This window comes from Seriola lalandi, unplaced genomic scaffold (assembly GCF_002814215.2).
Source record: "Seriola lalandi dorsalis isolate HSWRI2012SDOR001 ecotype SW California unplaced genomic scaffold, Sedor1 jcf7180002054690, whole genome shotgun sequence".
Classification (NCBI taxonomy): Eukaryota; Metazoa; Chordata; class Actinopteri; order Carangiformes; family Carangidae; genus Seriola; species Seriola lalandi.
Genome location: NW_019525243.1, coordinates 299,545 through 315,712, shown reverse-complemented (window position 1 = coordinate 315,712; position 16,168 = coordinate 299,545). Strand labels below are relative to the sequence as shown.

The 16,168-nt window shown below is 42.0% G+C and overlaps 1 protein-coding gene across 1 annotated transcript in view; it reads right to left on the bottom strand.

The window, feature by feature from the left end:
- The window catches only part of prkar1b (protein kinase, cAMP-dependent, regulatory, type I, beta), a 63,783-nt gene that overhangs the window by 30,570 nt on the left and 17,045 nt on the right, over positions 1–16,168 (bottom strand). The window contains exon 4 of the mRNA XM_023423312.2: positions 14,429–14,520. Within this exon, the coding sequence (XP_023279080.1) occupies positions 14,429–14,520 (92 nt within the window). The remainder of the gene's footprint in view (positions 1–14,428; positions 14,521–16,168) is intronic.

Here is a 16,168-nt window from a genome sequence, read left to right as displayed (position 1 = left end):
GATTTTTGCAGATGCCAAATGATGAGACTATCCAGTAATTATTTTAGGTTTTTAGATTTTGTGGTTTAATGATTTAAAGCACAGCTGGGCATATTTCTGAGCTAAACTTCAGATCACTTCCAACAGCAATCACACATCAGACAGTGCAATCCCATACTGACAGAATAATTCCTGTTTATGCGAGTTCACATTTTATTGTGTCAAGTTGATAATGATAACATTTCTCGTTAACTATTTCATTTAAGTTCTTGCACACCATAGTGTTTTATTGCATTCTGTTATGAACTTATTTGAATGATTTTACAAAGTCCCTGTCTTTGTCTGGGCTGATGTGAAATGGCCTATACAGAGTGTACAGGCAACCATGCAGCACAGAGGTGGTCCTGGAAGTTAACAGGTGGACATAACAGTTTACGGCTAGTGGCAATGACCACTTAGAGATGCTCAGCAATATGGGAGGAGAGAGAGGGGCCACAGCCAGGCGAGGAGAAACAGAACCCTCACTTTTCTAAAACTCAACTGGCTTTTTCCCAATCTGCCGTTGGATGTAGTCCTCAGGGCTCTAAAACTCCACGTCTGATAAACATCATAAGCTCCAAAACACATTTAGTGTTCTTTTACTTTACAATGGGCTATTACACACTGAAGACTTTTTAAATCCTTAATAGAATTTAAGAGCACTTTGGACTGATATTTTGGTCTCAAAGATCTAATGGGGGCTAACGTTTGCATACGTGGAGGTCTAAAGAGGTCCACTTAGAGTAAGCTGTGTGATTAAATGTTGGAAGTTGTATTTAAAACCAACAGAGGGCAGGGAGCACACTGTGTTAAACCCACACACCTGGCCCTGGTGGGTTTATAAGGGGTGTAAACCTGGATGCATCCTGTTGCCTCAAAGTGTAGACGTGTGTCTAAACATATATGCACTGCAGGACTGAAGCACCTGAGGGCCGCTGCGTTTTTGCTGCTGATCTGTGTGGCCTGTGCAATGCTGCCAAAACCTGCTAAAGGAAATAGTGTCATTCATACGTCCTGAAATGATCAGACCACCTGAGAGAACATTTCCAGGTCCTATGAGTTTGAAAGATCACAAGGGCATTGGTGAAGTGCCAATTTTCCCTTCGTTTGCCCTATCCCCAATTTCATGTTGCACATGACTGGGTGACATGGATCATTACAAGAAAACTGCAGCATCGACTTGGTCCAATAGGTATTTTTACACGTTAAAACAGTGATGCATCGTTTTCTAGCCTGACTACACCTTGCAAGCTCATTGTTTTGCTTAGAGATGTCTGGAGAACTGATTCAGCCTGGTCAGATACATATCGGACCAGTCAGCAAAGTATGGGGAACGTAGTTGATGATTTGACTTGCCACCTCCTACGCTTCATTAATATTTACACTGCAGTTGCTGTTGTTAATATAAAATTCAGCAATTATTCTGTTTCTCAGCTCAGATTATTCAGAAACAGATCTAGGTGAAAAGTCTATATTGCTGAAACAGCTGCCTTCGTTTTCAAGTTTGAAAATCAGACTCAAAGGTCACTGGCAGCTGAGCAAGTGGTGAATTTGTCCAATTAAATGTAGCAGGATGAAGCCGAGCAGAGAGCTGCCAAATTGACAAAAAATGTTTTTGTCAATATCTGACCAGCAGTGTTTCAAAATGTAAGATGACCAAATGAATGAATAAATCCAGGAGCCTCGTTCCTGCTGTGACTGCTCCATGGTAAACAGTAGCTACACTAATGATGTAGCCAAGGCAGTTAGATAATATACTTTACAGCTGCCCCAAAAACAAATACTGCCAATTATTCAAACAACCAACACCTTGCAGGGAGAGATGACCGATCTGGAGGAAAGACTAACTGACACAGTAGCTTTCCTGAAACCTTGGAGCCTAATTAAAGCAGCAGTCCTCAGATAAAATATCAGGCTGAACAGCCACCTAAACAGCACCTTGGACCCTGCTAGCCTGCCAGTGCCAACTTCCCCTCCACACCATGCCGAGCACCTACTGTAGCACCAGTCGTTTCCTCGCACTGTTGTGTCGCTGGCATGGCAATAGGAAGGCTAGGAAGTGAGGAAAAGTAGAAACAGAGACAGACAGTAAAATATAAAGAGAAAGGGATTTAATTGAGCATATTCCAGCGCTGTTGAGAAGCAGCCAGCTGATGCTGTGAATACCAGACAGCTTAGGGCTTCTACCAGACTGAGCTTAATCAACACTCTGTTCACACTTATGCATAAACAGACAAACAAACACATAAACAATCACACTCACATATGTGAGCTTAAAAAAAAAAGAAGAAGCAATTTTACAAGCATTTCCAACAGTTTTAACAGTGGCAATGATAATGATCTGCAGGTCATACAGTCTCATTCCTCTGCTGTGACTACTGCTTGGAACATACCCACACGCAACACACACGCACACACACAAGTATACACATCCTGGTTGGCATCAGGGAGGTGAGAGGCAGAGTTGCATGGCAGCGGAAGAAAGGACCAGTCTGAGGAGGAAAAGAGTGAGAGAGGACGAGCGGCTGATAGGAGGATGTGAGGAGGAATGAGGATGTGTTACAGGACGAAGAACAAACATCAGACTTTGACACAGTATCTTGATTGTAAATATATGCTACATCAGAACCCTTTGATCTTCAAATAATGGGATTATTTATATGTTACTGCAGAGAATAGCTGAATAAATTTTCCAGGCAAAGCACAAGTAAAACATTACAGTTGGCTAAGGTTGCAAGAAACGTGTGGTTCCATATCTAATGTATTTTCTCCTTCTCTCCTCCATCATGTCCATAAACAGATTTTAACATTTCAGCTGGAAAGTAAAAGGTATAAAAAAAATAACATGCATCTAAACCTCAGACTACATTGCTGTCCTTCTGGTGACGAGGATAGAGGCTCCCTGCTCTCCTCTGTTCAGACTACTGTGTGTATTACGCGTGACAAGGCCGTTTTACAGGCCTACCTGATGATCTAACACACACCACCTGCTGAGGCGGCCGTGATGTCAGTTTAAAAGTATCACAACCATGTCCAACCCTGCTGCATATCCCCTTCTTTCCCTTTCCCTTCTCACATCTGCTTTGTATACTGATTATGCTGCTGTACTGATGATTATCTTTACTAAAACGTATTTTTCTTCTGCTTATTTTAACTTGTTTTCTCCATGTTGTCTCTCTAGATCATATTTCCAGTACTCAATGCATTTTCACACTTTCTTAATGCCCACTGTCTCCATTGTTTGTTGCCCCAGGGCAGGAAAAGAGAGCTCTTCCTCCACTTAAGAGGGAAAAAGGGTCAGGCTAAATCAGGCCCTGACAGGACTAAGCCTCTACCTCTCTGATGTGTCTACAGGGGACATGTCACTGGAGAGACGGAAAGAGACAGACAGAGAGACAAAAGGAGTAAATTCCCCTGAATGCACACAAATATATTGTATAAAAAATACATCTTTCTTTAAATAAGCCTTCATATTGTGTAGAAGTGCCAAGAATTGTGCCTCTCTCTCTTTTCCCTCCCTCTCTTGCTCTTTCACACACACAAACACACACACACACACACACACACACACAAACACACACACACACACACACACACACACACATACGCATGCACGCACATGCACGCACACGACGCACATATCCTGACACGTTGCTAAACATCAAAAGACATGCCGCTGTCCCGCAGGCATGTCTTTTCCTCTCCTCTCTCTCCTCCGCCCTCCCCTCCCTCCCTCCCTTCCTTATTCCCACCTTGCAGAAGACAAGCGCTAGGACAAGATAAGCATTTGAGAAGCAGATCAGGACACAAATTGTCCTTTGTTGGGGTTTAAAACTGAGACGTGTTTACACAACAAGGCACATTATACGTGCACGATCAAACACAAAGATAAAAATGCAGAAATTGAGACGGAGAGAAAATTCCGAAAAGCCCGAGGTTCCTGAGGAAGAGGGAGAGAAGGATGATTCGATGGAGTGAAGTGAAGGAGGAGGTATCCGCTGTAAAACTGCTAAAGGCTAAAACTGTATACCATACTTGTGTGTCTGTGTCTTTGTGTGTACAACCTCATCAACCAGCGCTCTGGGCAGTGAGGTAATAGGTGTACTGGGTGCATGGAGGAGAGAGAAATAGTTGACATTCAATAGCTGACATCTGACTGACGTAAGGCCTTCCCTGCTGTAAACAGACAGCTTCATCAGACACACCGCCTGCAGACCTTGACCGTGTTGAGCAACCAACTAGCACCTTGTGAATAATGTGCTAACACCATGGAATGCCCTAATGTTAGCAAATTGCTAGCTAGCAAACTCACCTCATTTAACTGTTTCACCAACTTATAATTTGCAAGGGCTTCTCAATTCTGGAAACAATAAAATTTTCCAACTCAAAACTGCTAGTACCAGTTTCGATCACACTTCTTAGGAAATGTATTTTAAACAAGTATATTTATTTAGTATTTTCTTTGTCTGTAAGAGCTTTTAAAATGTTCTGTGCTCCTGCGTTAGGTCGTCAAACTATTCGATCCCCCTCAAAGATGGCTGAAGGTTTCGTTCCAGTTTGAAACGATTCACAGAAATAAGGTCTGGGCCTTTTTCCAACACAGATCAAGAACTGAGGGACGTTTTATTGCCCACAAATTGTGAGATGTTCATCCAAACAGGCTAAACTGAGGATTTTGAGAAGCAAGAAGTTAATCTAGTTAGTATCAGACTTCCACATGGCTTGACAGTCAAAAAAAGCTCATTCCTTTGGTTACAAAGACCTGAATTCATGAAAAAAGAAGCAGATCATGTCAAAAGGCTCATTTAACTTGGAGGTTCCCATTCCTAATAAAAATCAAAAGTGAAAGAGAAAAGATGTTAAAATCAATAAAAGATGTGCCTCTACACTCTTCATAATGTGGTGTAACACAATCTTGCAAGTTGTTGATGGAGTAAATTAGGAGTGCTTGGCGAGATGCAATATACCTCCCTCCAAATGCAAATACAGCAGAGTCACTGTCATGTACTACATTTTCACAGTGATGTGAACGAAAATAGTAAATTTTAATACAATAGATTGCTCAGCCATGGAAAACATCATTAGTCTAGCAACTTTTACTAAACTATTACTTAAAAGTCTCAATGCTCTATGATGGCCTAAAATCTACGACAGAAACTCCATGAGACGTCACATATTGAGCCTTATCAAGTTTGGAAATGGTCTGAGCGCCTCTAATCTAAATGAAACGCAACCAGAGTGACACCAACAAACCAATGAGGAGGTCATGGGAGAATTAACACGCTATAACAAGACTGTTGTCTGTGCCTGTGCACTGGAACCTATCACAGTAGCATAGACAAAGCAAACGGGATGTATACAATAGGAGGCCATGGGCCAACCCAGGCTATTTTATAGGGCGCTGGGCTGCTCTGTCCTCGGCTAATGTGTGGTGGTCAGTGTGTGGGTTGTGCTTTGGGCTTGGCTGAGCTATAAAGGCACTGAAGGGTTGCAGGAACATCATGTCCTCACAGCAGGGGCAAATACTGGTTAGGAAGTCACTGCCATGCACACTCGCAAGTTTACCCTAAATATTCATTCACATGAAATGAAACGTGACACTGACCACGATCACAAATGCCCTAAGTCACACCCTACCCATATACTACTGGACATGCACACAGGTGTCTCAGCCTACAAGTGTTAACAGTTTTTAATACTCTTTTTCACAACACTTGACTTTCACTCTCTCAGTAGTCCAAGTATTTTTGAGAGCCATTTTGTTAGTTGAGAGTGAGGTGATTCACTACTTCTCCCACTGCAGATATTTGATCTAACTGCTGTTCTGATCCAAAACGGAGGCTGGTTTCTCTCCCTTTTCCTGTTTACTGCAAGAAAAACATTCACATGCATTGTACATGTGTACACATACAGAGGCACATATTCACATGCCACTTTTTTTGACACTTAATGTGCATCAAGCAAACATCTTGCATACAGCTACCTGCATACACATACACAAACTTATCTACATACATGCCCACACAAGCAAATGCACACAGACACTAACACACACTCTGACACTGATGGTATAAGCAGCTGAAAAGGCAGGGATGAATCATAGTTAGCTGGAAAACTGTCCTGCACAGACTCTAGGGTACATTTTGGAGGGAATACAGAGTTCTTTAAAGGACTCCAGACACTAACACTACTACATGACTCATTACTTTACGAAGAACTGGATGGAGGAATGGATGGAGGGAAGGATGGAGAAAGATGACAGGGGGCGGAAGAGGCAGCTGGGGACAGGTTGAAACACAGCAGAGGGTATGAGAGAGGACAAAAGTTTCCAGCTATCTGTGCAATTGTGTGCGTGTTTAACTGTGTGTTTTCTGCATATGTGTGTGCGCTTGTTGATGTGCATGTATGACTGTGGTTATCTGCACTGGCTTGCAAGAATGCAGCCTGGCTGATATGAACTTCGTAAAAAATGATATGTTTGTGTGCGTGCCCTGTGGTTTGCTTGGCCATAAAGGTGAAGTTGCTGAGCGGAGGCGAAGACGTGATGTGCTGGGGGAGGTGAGCTTGTTGGCCTGTTAGTCCTCTGTGCACTGGGTGGTTGTGGGGATGGTCGAGGTTCAGTCAGGCCTGCAGCTCTCCTGTGGAGAGTGACCTCATCGCCTGGCCCCTGGCATTGTGGCAGCAGCACAAAGCCATGCAGGGGACAGAGGGAGAAGACTACACATGAATGTGGGGGAGGGACTGGATGTGAGTGTGGATGTAGATGGGAATGAGCCTGCATGACTGAGAGAGGGAGAAAGACAGGAAGAGAAAGAGAGAGAGAAAGTAGTGAATTCTGAAAAGGGGAAAAAGAGGACCACCAGGCTCTCAGGAAGAACAGGGATGAGAACACAGAGGGTCATAGAGGGAATCAGTAAGACAGGAAACACAAACACAACTGCAAACAAACAGGCTAAACAACGCACAACACAAACCTGCTAATTTGTTCATGCTGCAGACGGCTCTTATTACAAAGCCCACCATAAAATACTAATCATATATGCAGTCAAACATCCTCACAACTCTTCCACCTGAACACACAGAGAAACAGGTCCTCTCAATGACAGGAAAAGACACACAAATAACTGTAAAGCCAACACACGCACACACACACACACACACACACACACACACACACACACACACACGCACACACGCACACACACACAACTCCACAATAGTCCTCATCCTAAAAGAGATTTGGCTGGAAGAAGACTCCCAGCAACCCACCCTGCTATTCAGTACCACTATATCCTTTTTCCCCTGCTCAGTGTGCTGCCAGGAATCACAGTCTGCAGGGGGTCACCTAACACAAGTATACAAGTGTACAAGTGTGTATGCCAACAGGCATACTATAATCTTGGGCATAATATGTACTTGTTTGTATGTACATGTATATACAAACAAGTACATAATATATAATATTATACATGTATTTCCTAGCAGAAGCAATGACTCAAGTGATAGTTAATATCAGTATTATCTGTGTGTGGCAAAAACACCCCCTAGGGGCTGCTATATGGTAACAACACAGAGTGTCACTGTGTCCATGCGGATGTCAATGTAGGTAGTGTGTGGCTGCATCACAAAACCCATACTGCCTGTACTGTTCATTTCAGCAAGAGCGTATCTGTTTCAAGTATGAACTCATTCGCTGGAGCACAATAGATGCGAGTCGTACATCTATTGATACGGAGCCTGATTCAAATGAGCGAGCTATCAGATATGATGATGAGAGCTGTGTTCACCTGATATGGCTTCACAGCACGCTATCTCACACTGCATCCTCTTTGTTGTCTTGTTCCTTCGCATGGGTCCTAGATAAACTTCCGCTGGAACACGAGACAACACAGATCTCTCTCAGGCAGTTTCAGTGTCTTTCCCTTCACTGCTGTTTGTTTATTTAACTTTTCTGTCGCTCGCTGATTCATTTATTGTTGTTCTTGCACCTCTTCAAGCACCACACACAGAAAAAGAGTGCCAGTAGAATAAAGATGTTCCCCGTCCATCGGCAGGGGCTAGTGGGGAAGGTGTAGAGGTCAGAGTTTAGGGGTCAGAGGTCAACTAATCAGTCACTTCATCAACTAATTACTCTGCTTGTTAATTAGAGGATTAAAGCAGGCAGGATGCAGTAAGCACTACTTCTTTACAATCCATTTTTCTCCTTTTTATTGTTCTACTGAATGTTGTTTCTTATGGAATCATATACAATTGGCTTATTTTAGATTATTATCCTATTTTATTGTATTTTCTAGTTTTTGCGGTTCACTTTCTCTACATATCAAGGATGAAGTCCAGTATTTGCCTGATTTACAACTGGCTCTTGATCTGAAAAGATTTAACAACGCCTCTTACCAGATGGCAATGTTATTTTAGAATATTTTCAAACTCTGCGAAGACAGCTCAAGGAATGAGATAAACAGGGTTTCACTGTGTCTGCCAGACTATTTATATGGTTATACAGAGAGCAGGGCTTCTCGTGTCTCTACTGTCCCCAGGAGAGTGTTTTGTGGTCTGAGGGCATTAGATTAATGCAGGCGGACAGGAGAATACAACTTGATGAGCATATATACATGTGTCTCTTTGTGAGTGTTTAGTTTGTGTCAAGGGAAAGATAAATGCATCTCTGACCGATTTCCCAGAGGCCTTTTCCTCTGTAATTCATTTTTCACTGAATGTGACCTCAAAGAATTGCTCCTGTGTCTGTTCCTTACTACTTCCCCTCCACTGCTGCACTCACACATACTAAAGTGGGAGATCATCAAGGTCATTTATACAGGTGTGCACAAAAACTTACAAAAACAGGCCAACATTAACACATACATGGTCTACTGCTATCACAAGTTTCATTTTCGTATCACTTCAATAGGAAGTTAGATAAGAAACCCTATTACAGTAGGAACTGCAGGAATGTGTGTTTAAACAGGCGATAGCGCTACTGTTGACCATATTAAAAGACTGGTTTTCAATGACCATTTAACAGTGGGAAGTGGTGGGGAGATAGGCTGGCAAATCTCATCTGAGGGCGCACCTGGATAAACACGCTGTACGTGCATGCACACGTGCACATGCATATACACACAAAATAACCTGTAAACTTGACAGTTTGATTGAAGCCAGATATCTAAATTGGTGGAAAAGTGTATAATCTGATTCTTTGTTAGCATTCCTGATATTTTCTTATCAAAGCCTGTAATCTGAAAACTATCATCTAAGTGCTGTAAGTTAGCTGAAACCAAAACAGAATAATCAGACATCCAGATGGTAAGATGAGATAATAGTTTCAGTCGATATGATAACAGCTACTGTACGGTTACAGTATTGAGACAGGTGGTTGCAGGTTGATTTGGGTGTTAGCAACACAGGCTCAGCACAATATGAAATCAAACACCTGTTCCCAGCTTATCTTGTGTGCTTGTATGTCTGTTTGTGTAGGCATATCATAATGAGGTCATTATGGCAGCTAATGGGTGACGAATAGGGAGGTCCACCCAGTGGCCCGCTGAGAGCCACACCATGGCAGAAGTTCAGATGTTAGTTAAGAGTCCAGCCAAGGTCAAAGAGATAAACACACAGAGATACTGTCCCCTGATGGTACAGCATGTGTTCATTCCCTCCCTCCTTTTGCTTTTATCAGGAAAAAAAAACAAAAAAACTATTCCAATCTTTGCACTGTATGTTATAGTACAAAGCATGAGTGGTACATTTATGTGTGTCTTGATGAATAAACCTAAATAACATTAGTACAAGAAAAATATGTGCTTTGATGTCTTTATTTCTGTAATGTCCTCAGCTTGCCAAGTGTTTGAAAAAAAAAAAATACTATTCAAAGCAAAAACAGTGATTCGCTGAAATCTGGAAGGCAAAATGTGTTAAGGTTTCACTTCCAGGCAGCTGAGGAAAGATGGACTACACACACACGCACACACACACACACACACACACACACACACACACACACGGCTGGTGCAGCTCAGAAAGTTTGAGGCCATAAAGTTTGACATATGGAATGGTGTGTTAATCAAAGACTCCACGCTCCCAGCTGGAACAGACGCACTGGGAACAAAGTCTGACATGCATACTTGAGAATGTACTTGCGTGTGTGTGTGTGTGTGTGTGTGTGTGTGTGTGTGTGTGTGTGTGTGTGCACTTGTATGGCTATACATTGTGAGGACCAGTTTGAGTTTTAGAACTTTGGAGTGAGTAATCCCTGTCATGCACGTGTGTGTATAGAGTATGTTTACTTACCTTTGAACCACATGGGCTGCCGTATTGCTAGGGTTAGGGTGTCTTTTCTGAAGCTCTTAACAACTTTGGCCTTTCAGTCTCCATCAGAACTACTGTTTATGTTGTTTAACAGGAAGGATTCCACATTTTTAGCAAACAAATGGTGTTGTTCACTCAATCACCTGACCACATTAGACAGAAAGTTGAGTGCGCCAGTTGAGTTTTAAGGAAGAGAGAAAAGCGAAATAAGAGTATAAAGTTTCTGCAGGGAACACCGAGTTCATGTAAAATGTAAGACCTTGTTAAAACATACAGAAGATAATTTACCCGTTTCATGATAATACCATCCAAAATATGAAACTATGATGGATAACCAACATAGACAATCTTTCCTGGAATTACTTACTACAGTATTATCAGTATAAGTACATGACTGAACATGCACGATCCACTGTTGCAGCGATTCCACTTTTAGTTTTTAAGTGTGTAACATCTCTCATAATTAGATACAAAAATGTTTTATATCTGACTAGCTATCCAGCTTTTTTTTTTTTTTTTTTTAAAAGAAGCTAAAGACTTACCTGTTTAAACAGACTTGGGTAATCTGTGTACCATTTCTGTTCCTTATGTATTTTACTAGATAGTATATTGTATTCCTGTGTGTTTGCATTTTGTATGAGTATATGCAATTGTGATTTTAACTTTTTATGGCTTTGTAAAGTAAAGTTTTATTTGTCTCTGCCTCTTTCACTCTTTGTCTCTCACCTTTACCTGTGCACAGGTAAAAAAGCACTTCAACAAAGTGAAAAAAGAGAATGTACTTTGGTAATTTAGTTTGTTAGAAAAACAAGAGCCCTTGCTCTTCTTCTAAATGTCCCTCTTTATTTTCTGTTTTCACTAACCCCAGAACATAAACCCAGACATTTTTACATTGCTGACAATGGAAGCTGAGGAAACACGCATTTTCAAAACAAGTAATCTTTTGCTTGATGACACCTTCATGGATAATTTTCTGCTGCCTGGCCTGTTCCTGTGATTATACATCCATATAAAAACATGTATGCTGTATATATATATATATATATATATATATGGGTGTTTGGGGTGTAGCTTTAACACTGGAATTACTGGAACCAAATCTAATCTAAAATCGGTTGATTCTCTTTACACACATGCACTTGGCTGATATGTGTCAGGCAGGCAACAAGGATGTATATCACTGGCCCATCCTCTAGAGCTGTCTCAATAGGGATTTAAATTAATTTACCAGGAAATTACTGGAAACCCTCTAAATCCTGCAGTGCCAGCTGTGTCCATATGGACACCACGTATGAAGTCACACACAGTCAACACTTGCAGTCCATTTATTACTAATATCATATGCAAGTGAAGGATTGGAATGATAAATGGATACTAACTATACCCAAGTTCTAAACGTTTTATATTTTTTTAGTTGTACATCTGACTCTATGGTAGTCCTAGTCTTTACACTGGAAGATATAAATCATGAACAATATAGAAAACTAATTTTGATTGTTACCAATTAGAGTATAAGACTGGATTGAGCTGTAAAATAAAACTTCCCACAGACATGCTCAAACACAGTACAATATATAACTACCGCAGAGACAGAATCTTTTTAACAGGAAAAAAGAAAATTAGAAAGTAGAAAGTGGCCATGTTGACAAGGGTCTGTTATAAAGCTCACTAAAAATGCACTGCTTACAGAGCCAGTGCAGCCTCCCTGGATTCCTAGAAAGGCAGATAAGTTACTTAAGAAGATGAGATAGATGATGAACAAGAGACGGGGTGAGAGAGGGTAACACAACAAGGCATAAATGAGGGCTGCAAAAAAAAGTGATGAGAGGAAAAGGAGAGCACTGGAGAGAGAAGGGGAAACAAAGAGGGCTTCATTGTTTTCGATTGTGCTCATTACTGAAGGGGATGATAGCATAATATAGTGCTAATGGGGGAACAAATCGTGTGGTGTTCAGCTTACATAACTGGTGAGTGACTAATCACACAAGATGTTTCCTTGACACACACACACACACACACACACACACACACACACACTAACACACACACACACGGCTATCATCAGTTTTTTCTCTGTCTGTCTCACACACGTAGCTCTCAAACAAAAAATAGACATTTTATGAATGCTTCAAGCCAATTATTGAACAAAATAAAAAACATACAGTCCAATACCAACTAGCAGTCAAGAGAAACTAGTCAGAAGCAATTTTTTGCATGTAACTATCTCTCATCCAATGATGTATGCATTGACCCATCCCTCTGATGTCAATGAGCAACGGTCAGCTGTCACTACCTCTTCACCCAATGAGACCACATCAGCAAGAACATCTGATCACCCAAAGGGCCAGCTGTTTGCAGAACGAGAGAAGCACAAGAAAGAGAGAGAGAGCAAAATGTGAAGAGAGAGATCTGGCAGTCAAACTCCATCTGCTAATGTGCGTCAGTCCTTGACAGTTCAGCACATATAAAGAAGCCAATGCACATCATAGCGTGACTTCATCAATATCAATGACAGAAGGCATGAATAAGCAAAAATTATTACTCTAGAACTGAATTCGGCTTAATTTTCTGTTGTGTTGTGTCAGTTGAGTTTTTCATTCATGCTGGAGGACCACATTAGCCATATATCAATATACTTCTATCTGTAGGGGCTCCAGGCGCGACAACCGCAACATAACCGCAGTGCGACCAAGCCACCAGCCAACCAAGCAGCCAGCCGTCCAGCATCATCAGCTTGAAGTGAAGAGTGAGGAAGAACAAAAAGAGGGGGAAAGACTGAGAGAGCGACAGAGAGAGGAATAGAGAGTTAGAGGAAAAAGGCAAAGCCAACTAGCTGCCATGTCCCTGTACAATCTAGCAAATCAGACACTAAGTAAGAGCCTTCAGCGCTGCTAGCTGCATGTTCACCCACAAATTCCACAACAACGAATTCCTGTGTGCACAGCATTAATGGCTGATGCTAGCTGTGTGTAGCGAGACAGCAAACATGACAGCCAGTCGAATAAATTCTACATCATGCATGGTTTCATGGGCTGACGACACCGCCATTACAAAGCTTGGCATGCCAAAAGGCCTTGAGTACATTAAAACCTGATGGTTTATGGTCTACTGCCACATATTTTTGTGGTGTAATTCTAATCTGCCACATCAGCCACCCAAGTACATGGTTTTTTAGACTGTCCGGATCTATCACATGTTGCTCTCTGCTCGGGGCTGCTTCAGAGGCTCTGACGTGCAATCAGAGGTCTGCGTGCCTGTGCCAAGGGAGCACGGTAAATTGTCAGCTGACGAAAGACTGGAAAGAGTATGTTTTGGGTTTGGTCCGTGGAGGCTTTAGCCAACAGGAAAGCTCCGGTGTTTTCCTCTCCATGGGACATAATGGATTCTCCCCGGCAATGAAACACTATTCCGGCTGGCGGGCGGGACCGCCAGCCACCTGAGAGCTTTTCCCACAACACCCCCTTCCCTGTCAGAGCCAGATCTAGCCATCAGTGGAGATCTGGGCCAGATGGAAGGATGGAGAGAGGATGGTTGAAGAGAGGAGAAATGTGAAAGAACAATGAATAGGAGCAGATGGCAAGAAAAAGGGAGGGATGGGGGGGAACTGGCATCCCTCTCTCTAAGACGACTATGGCGAATCGTTGATTTCTGAGCAATGTATCACTGTACCTCCGCCCATATCTGAATTCACAACATGATACACATACACATAAGTTACCATAACAACAACACAACGCAATGCAACACACAAAACATACAGTTGCCCCCTTACCCACCCTTTGCTGCATCCCCCTCCTCCTCTGCCACATCTGTCCATGTTAACCCCTCCTTCTCTCTCTTTGTCGGTGTCTTCGCAGACTTGAGATGCTCCCAAAACAGGCAACACTGGCACACAGTGGCCACAAGGGCAATACACCCAACTGGAACAATGGCCTGTTCATGATTTTATCAGTTTACAAACATGCACTCAAGAGTCCACACACACACACACATATGGATAGTTGTCGCAGACATCATCAGAGTGGATGTTGTGCAAACCTATTTAAGAAGACAGTTTCCCTCACGAGATCAATACATTTTTATCTATCTGGGTCAAGTTTTGTACCTTCTCTCATTGTCGTCCAGGTGAGCAAACAGCACATTCTTGGAGATGGCCTTGGCCAAGGCAGTCATGGTCTTGTAGTCCTTTGGGATCACCTGTGTAGACAAGGCAGTAATATCCATTAAAGTGGACTGCAACAACACAGTGCAGGTGGACACATGAAACAAACCAGCACAAACACATAATAACCCTGACTTCAAAAGCAGACCAAATTGAGTAATTAAAGAGCAGTGTATTGGCAAACTCTGAAAGGAATATCCCACACATGTGTCTGTGTATTTTTGGGAGAGCCCATCTGTTCAGGGATTACACTCAAAATGTCACACAGCACTTAAGAATTCACAAGAGGCCTGAACTCATTCATAAAACATGCATTTTCATGTCCCAGACTGTGGAGTGTGTGCTCATGAGGGAATGGCAAAGTCTGTAGCCACAACAAAGCCACAGAAGTCCGTATTTAAATAAATGCTTCCTAGAAGAGAAACTCCTTTTACCGTATGGTGAGAAAGGCAAAAAGTAACAAACAGAAAAGGGGAAAGAGTAAGAAAACTAAATCCTTCTTACTGCAGAATAACTGAGACAAAGACAGGAGTGTGTATGTGTGTGTGCATATACTGAATGTGTGCATGTGTTTTGTCTCTGGTGGCGGTGGAGAGGAGGGGGTAGGCTGTAATTACGTTAAACCAACAGATGTCTCCACATGAGGACAACCATGCAGCACTCTGCACAACTTGTACACAAATACACACACAACCACATCAGATGTAAAATAAAAAGTACCACATTTTTTATCTCTGTGCACTACTAAGGACTAGTGGACAGAAAGAGAAAGAGGCTGGTCTGGCCTAGAAACTGAGTTGGAGGAGGGCACAGACACCCAGTGGGGCTCAGTGGTAGAAGTAATTTTCAGATTAAGATTATAGGTCAGCGTCCTAATCATCCTCCACAAGATCCAGCTCCAGTACTGTCACCCAGGGGACCATTAAATGTCAGGGCACTCAGCTTGTTACCAGCTTGCAACCAATGTTTGAATCACTCAAAATTATTTTTCAGAGTTTCAAACCTGTCATCGTAATGTTAAGATATCTTTAGCCTCTAGCCAACTGGAAAAAAAGGATGGCATAAAGCCACAGGGGAAAAAATGGATTGCTAATGATTTAACAACTACAAGAAGTTATGAGAGGAAGTAAATCAAATTCAGCGGGCAAAGTACATGTGTTTTCAATAGTGAAATAAGAAAAAGTCAGGGTAGCGACAAGCTTATTTGCCTCCATCTGCAATATAAATATTATTTTTCTTCAACAGCATTATATACAGTATGATGTTAGTTGTGACATATGCATAAAAATCCATAAGTTCAATATTTAATGTGACAAAAGCCCTTTAAAGTCAGAGGAAATATCTGACTTGATGTCCATTTTGTTCCCACCTTGTCATGACGTTGTCCACACTAGTTCCCATCAATCTGATGCCAGCTCTGGAATTCATTCAGTTAATGAGGCCTGACTGACAGGCCTCACAATTTGTTAAGACTAATAACACTTTGCGGCAAAGCTTTTTTTAAACAGATGAACGGGGTTAGCTAATTGATTGTGTTCATTTAAACCAGCTGTTGATTTTCACAGTGGAGTCATTAATGGAAGTGATGATGTAGGAAGATGTCAGCAAATAGGCTCTAAGTATACAGTATGTGCAAGTGTATGTGCGTTTGTGTGTGTGTTACCTCAATGGCCAGAAGAAATC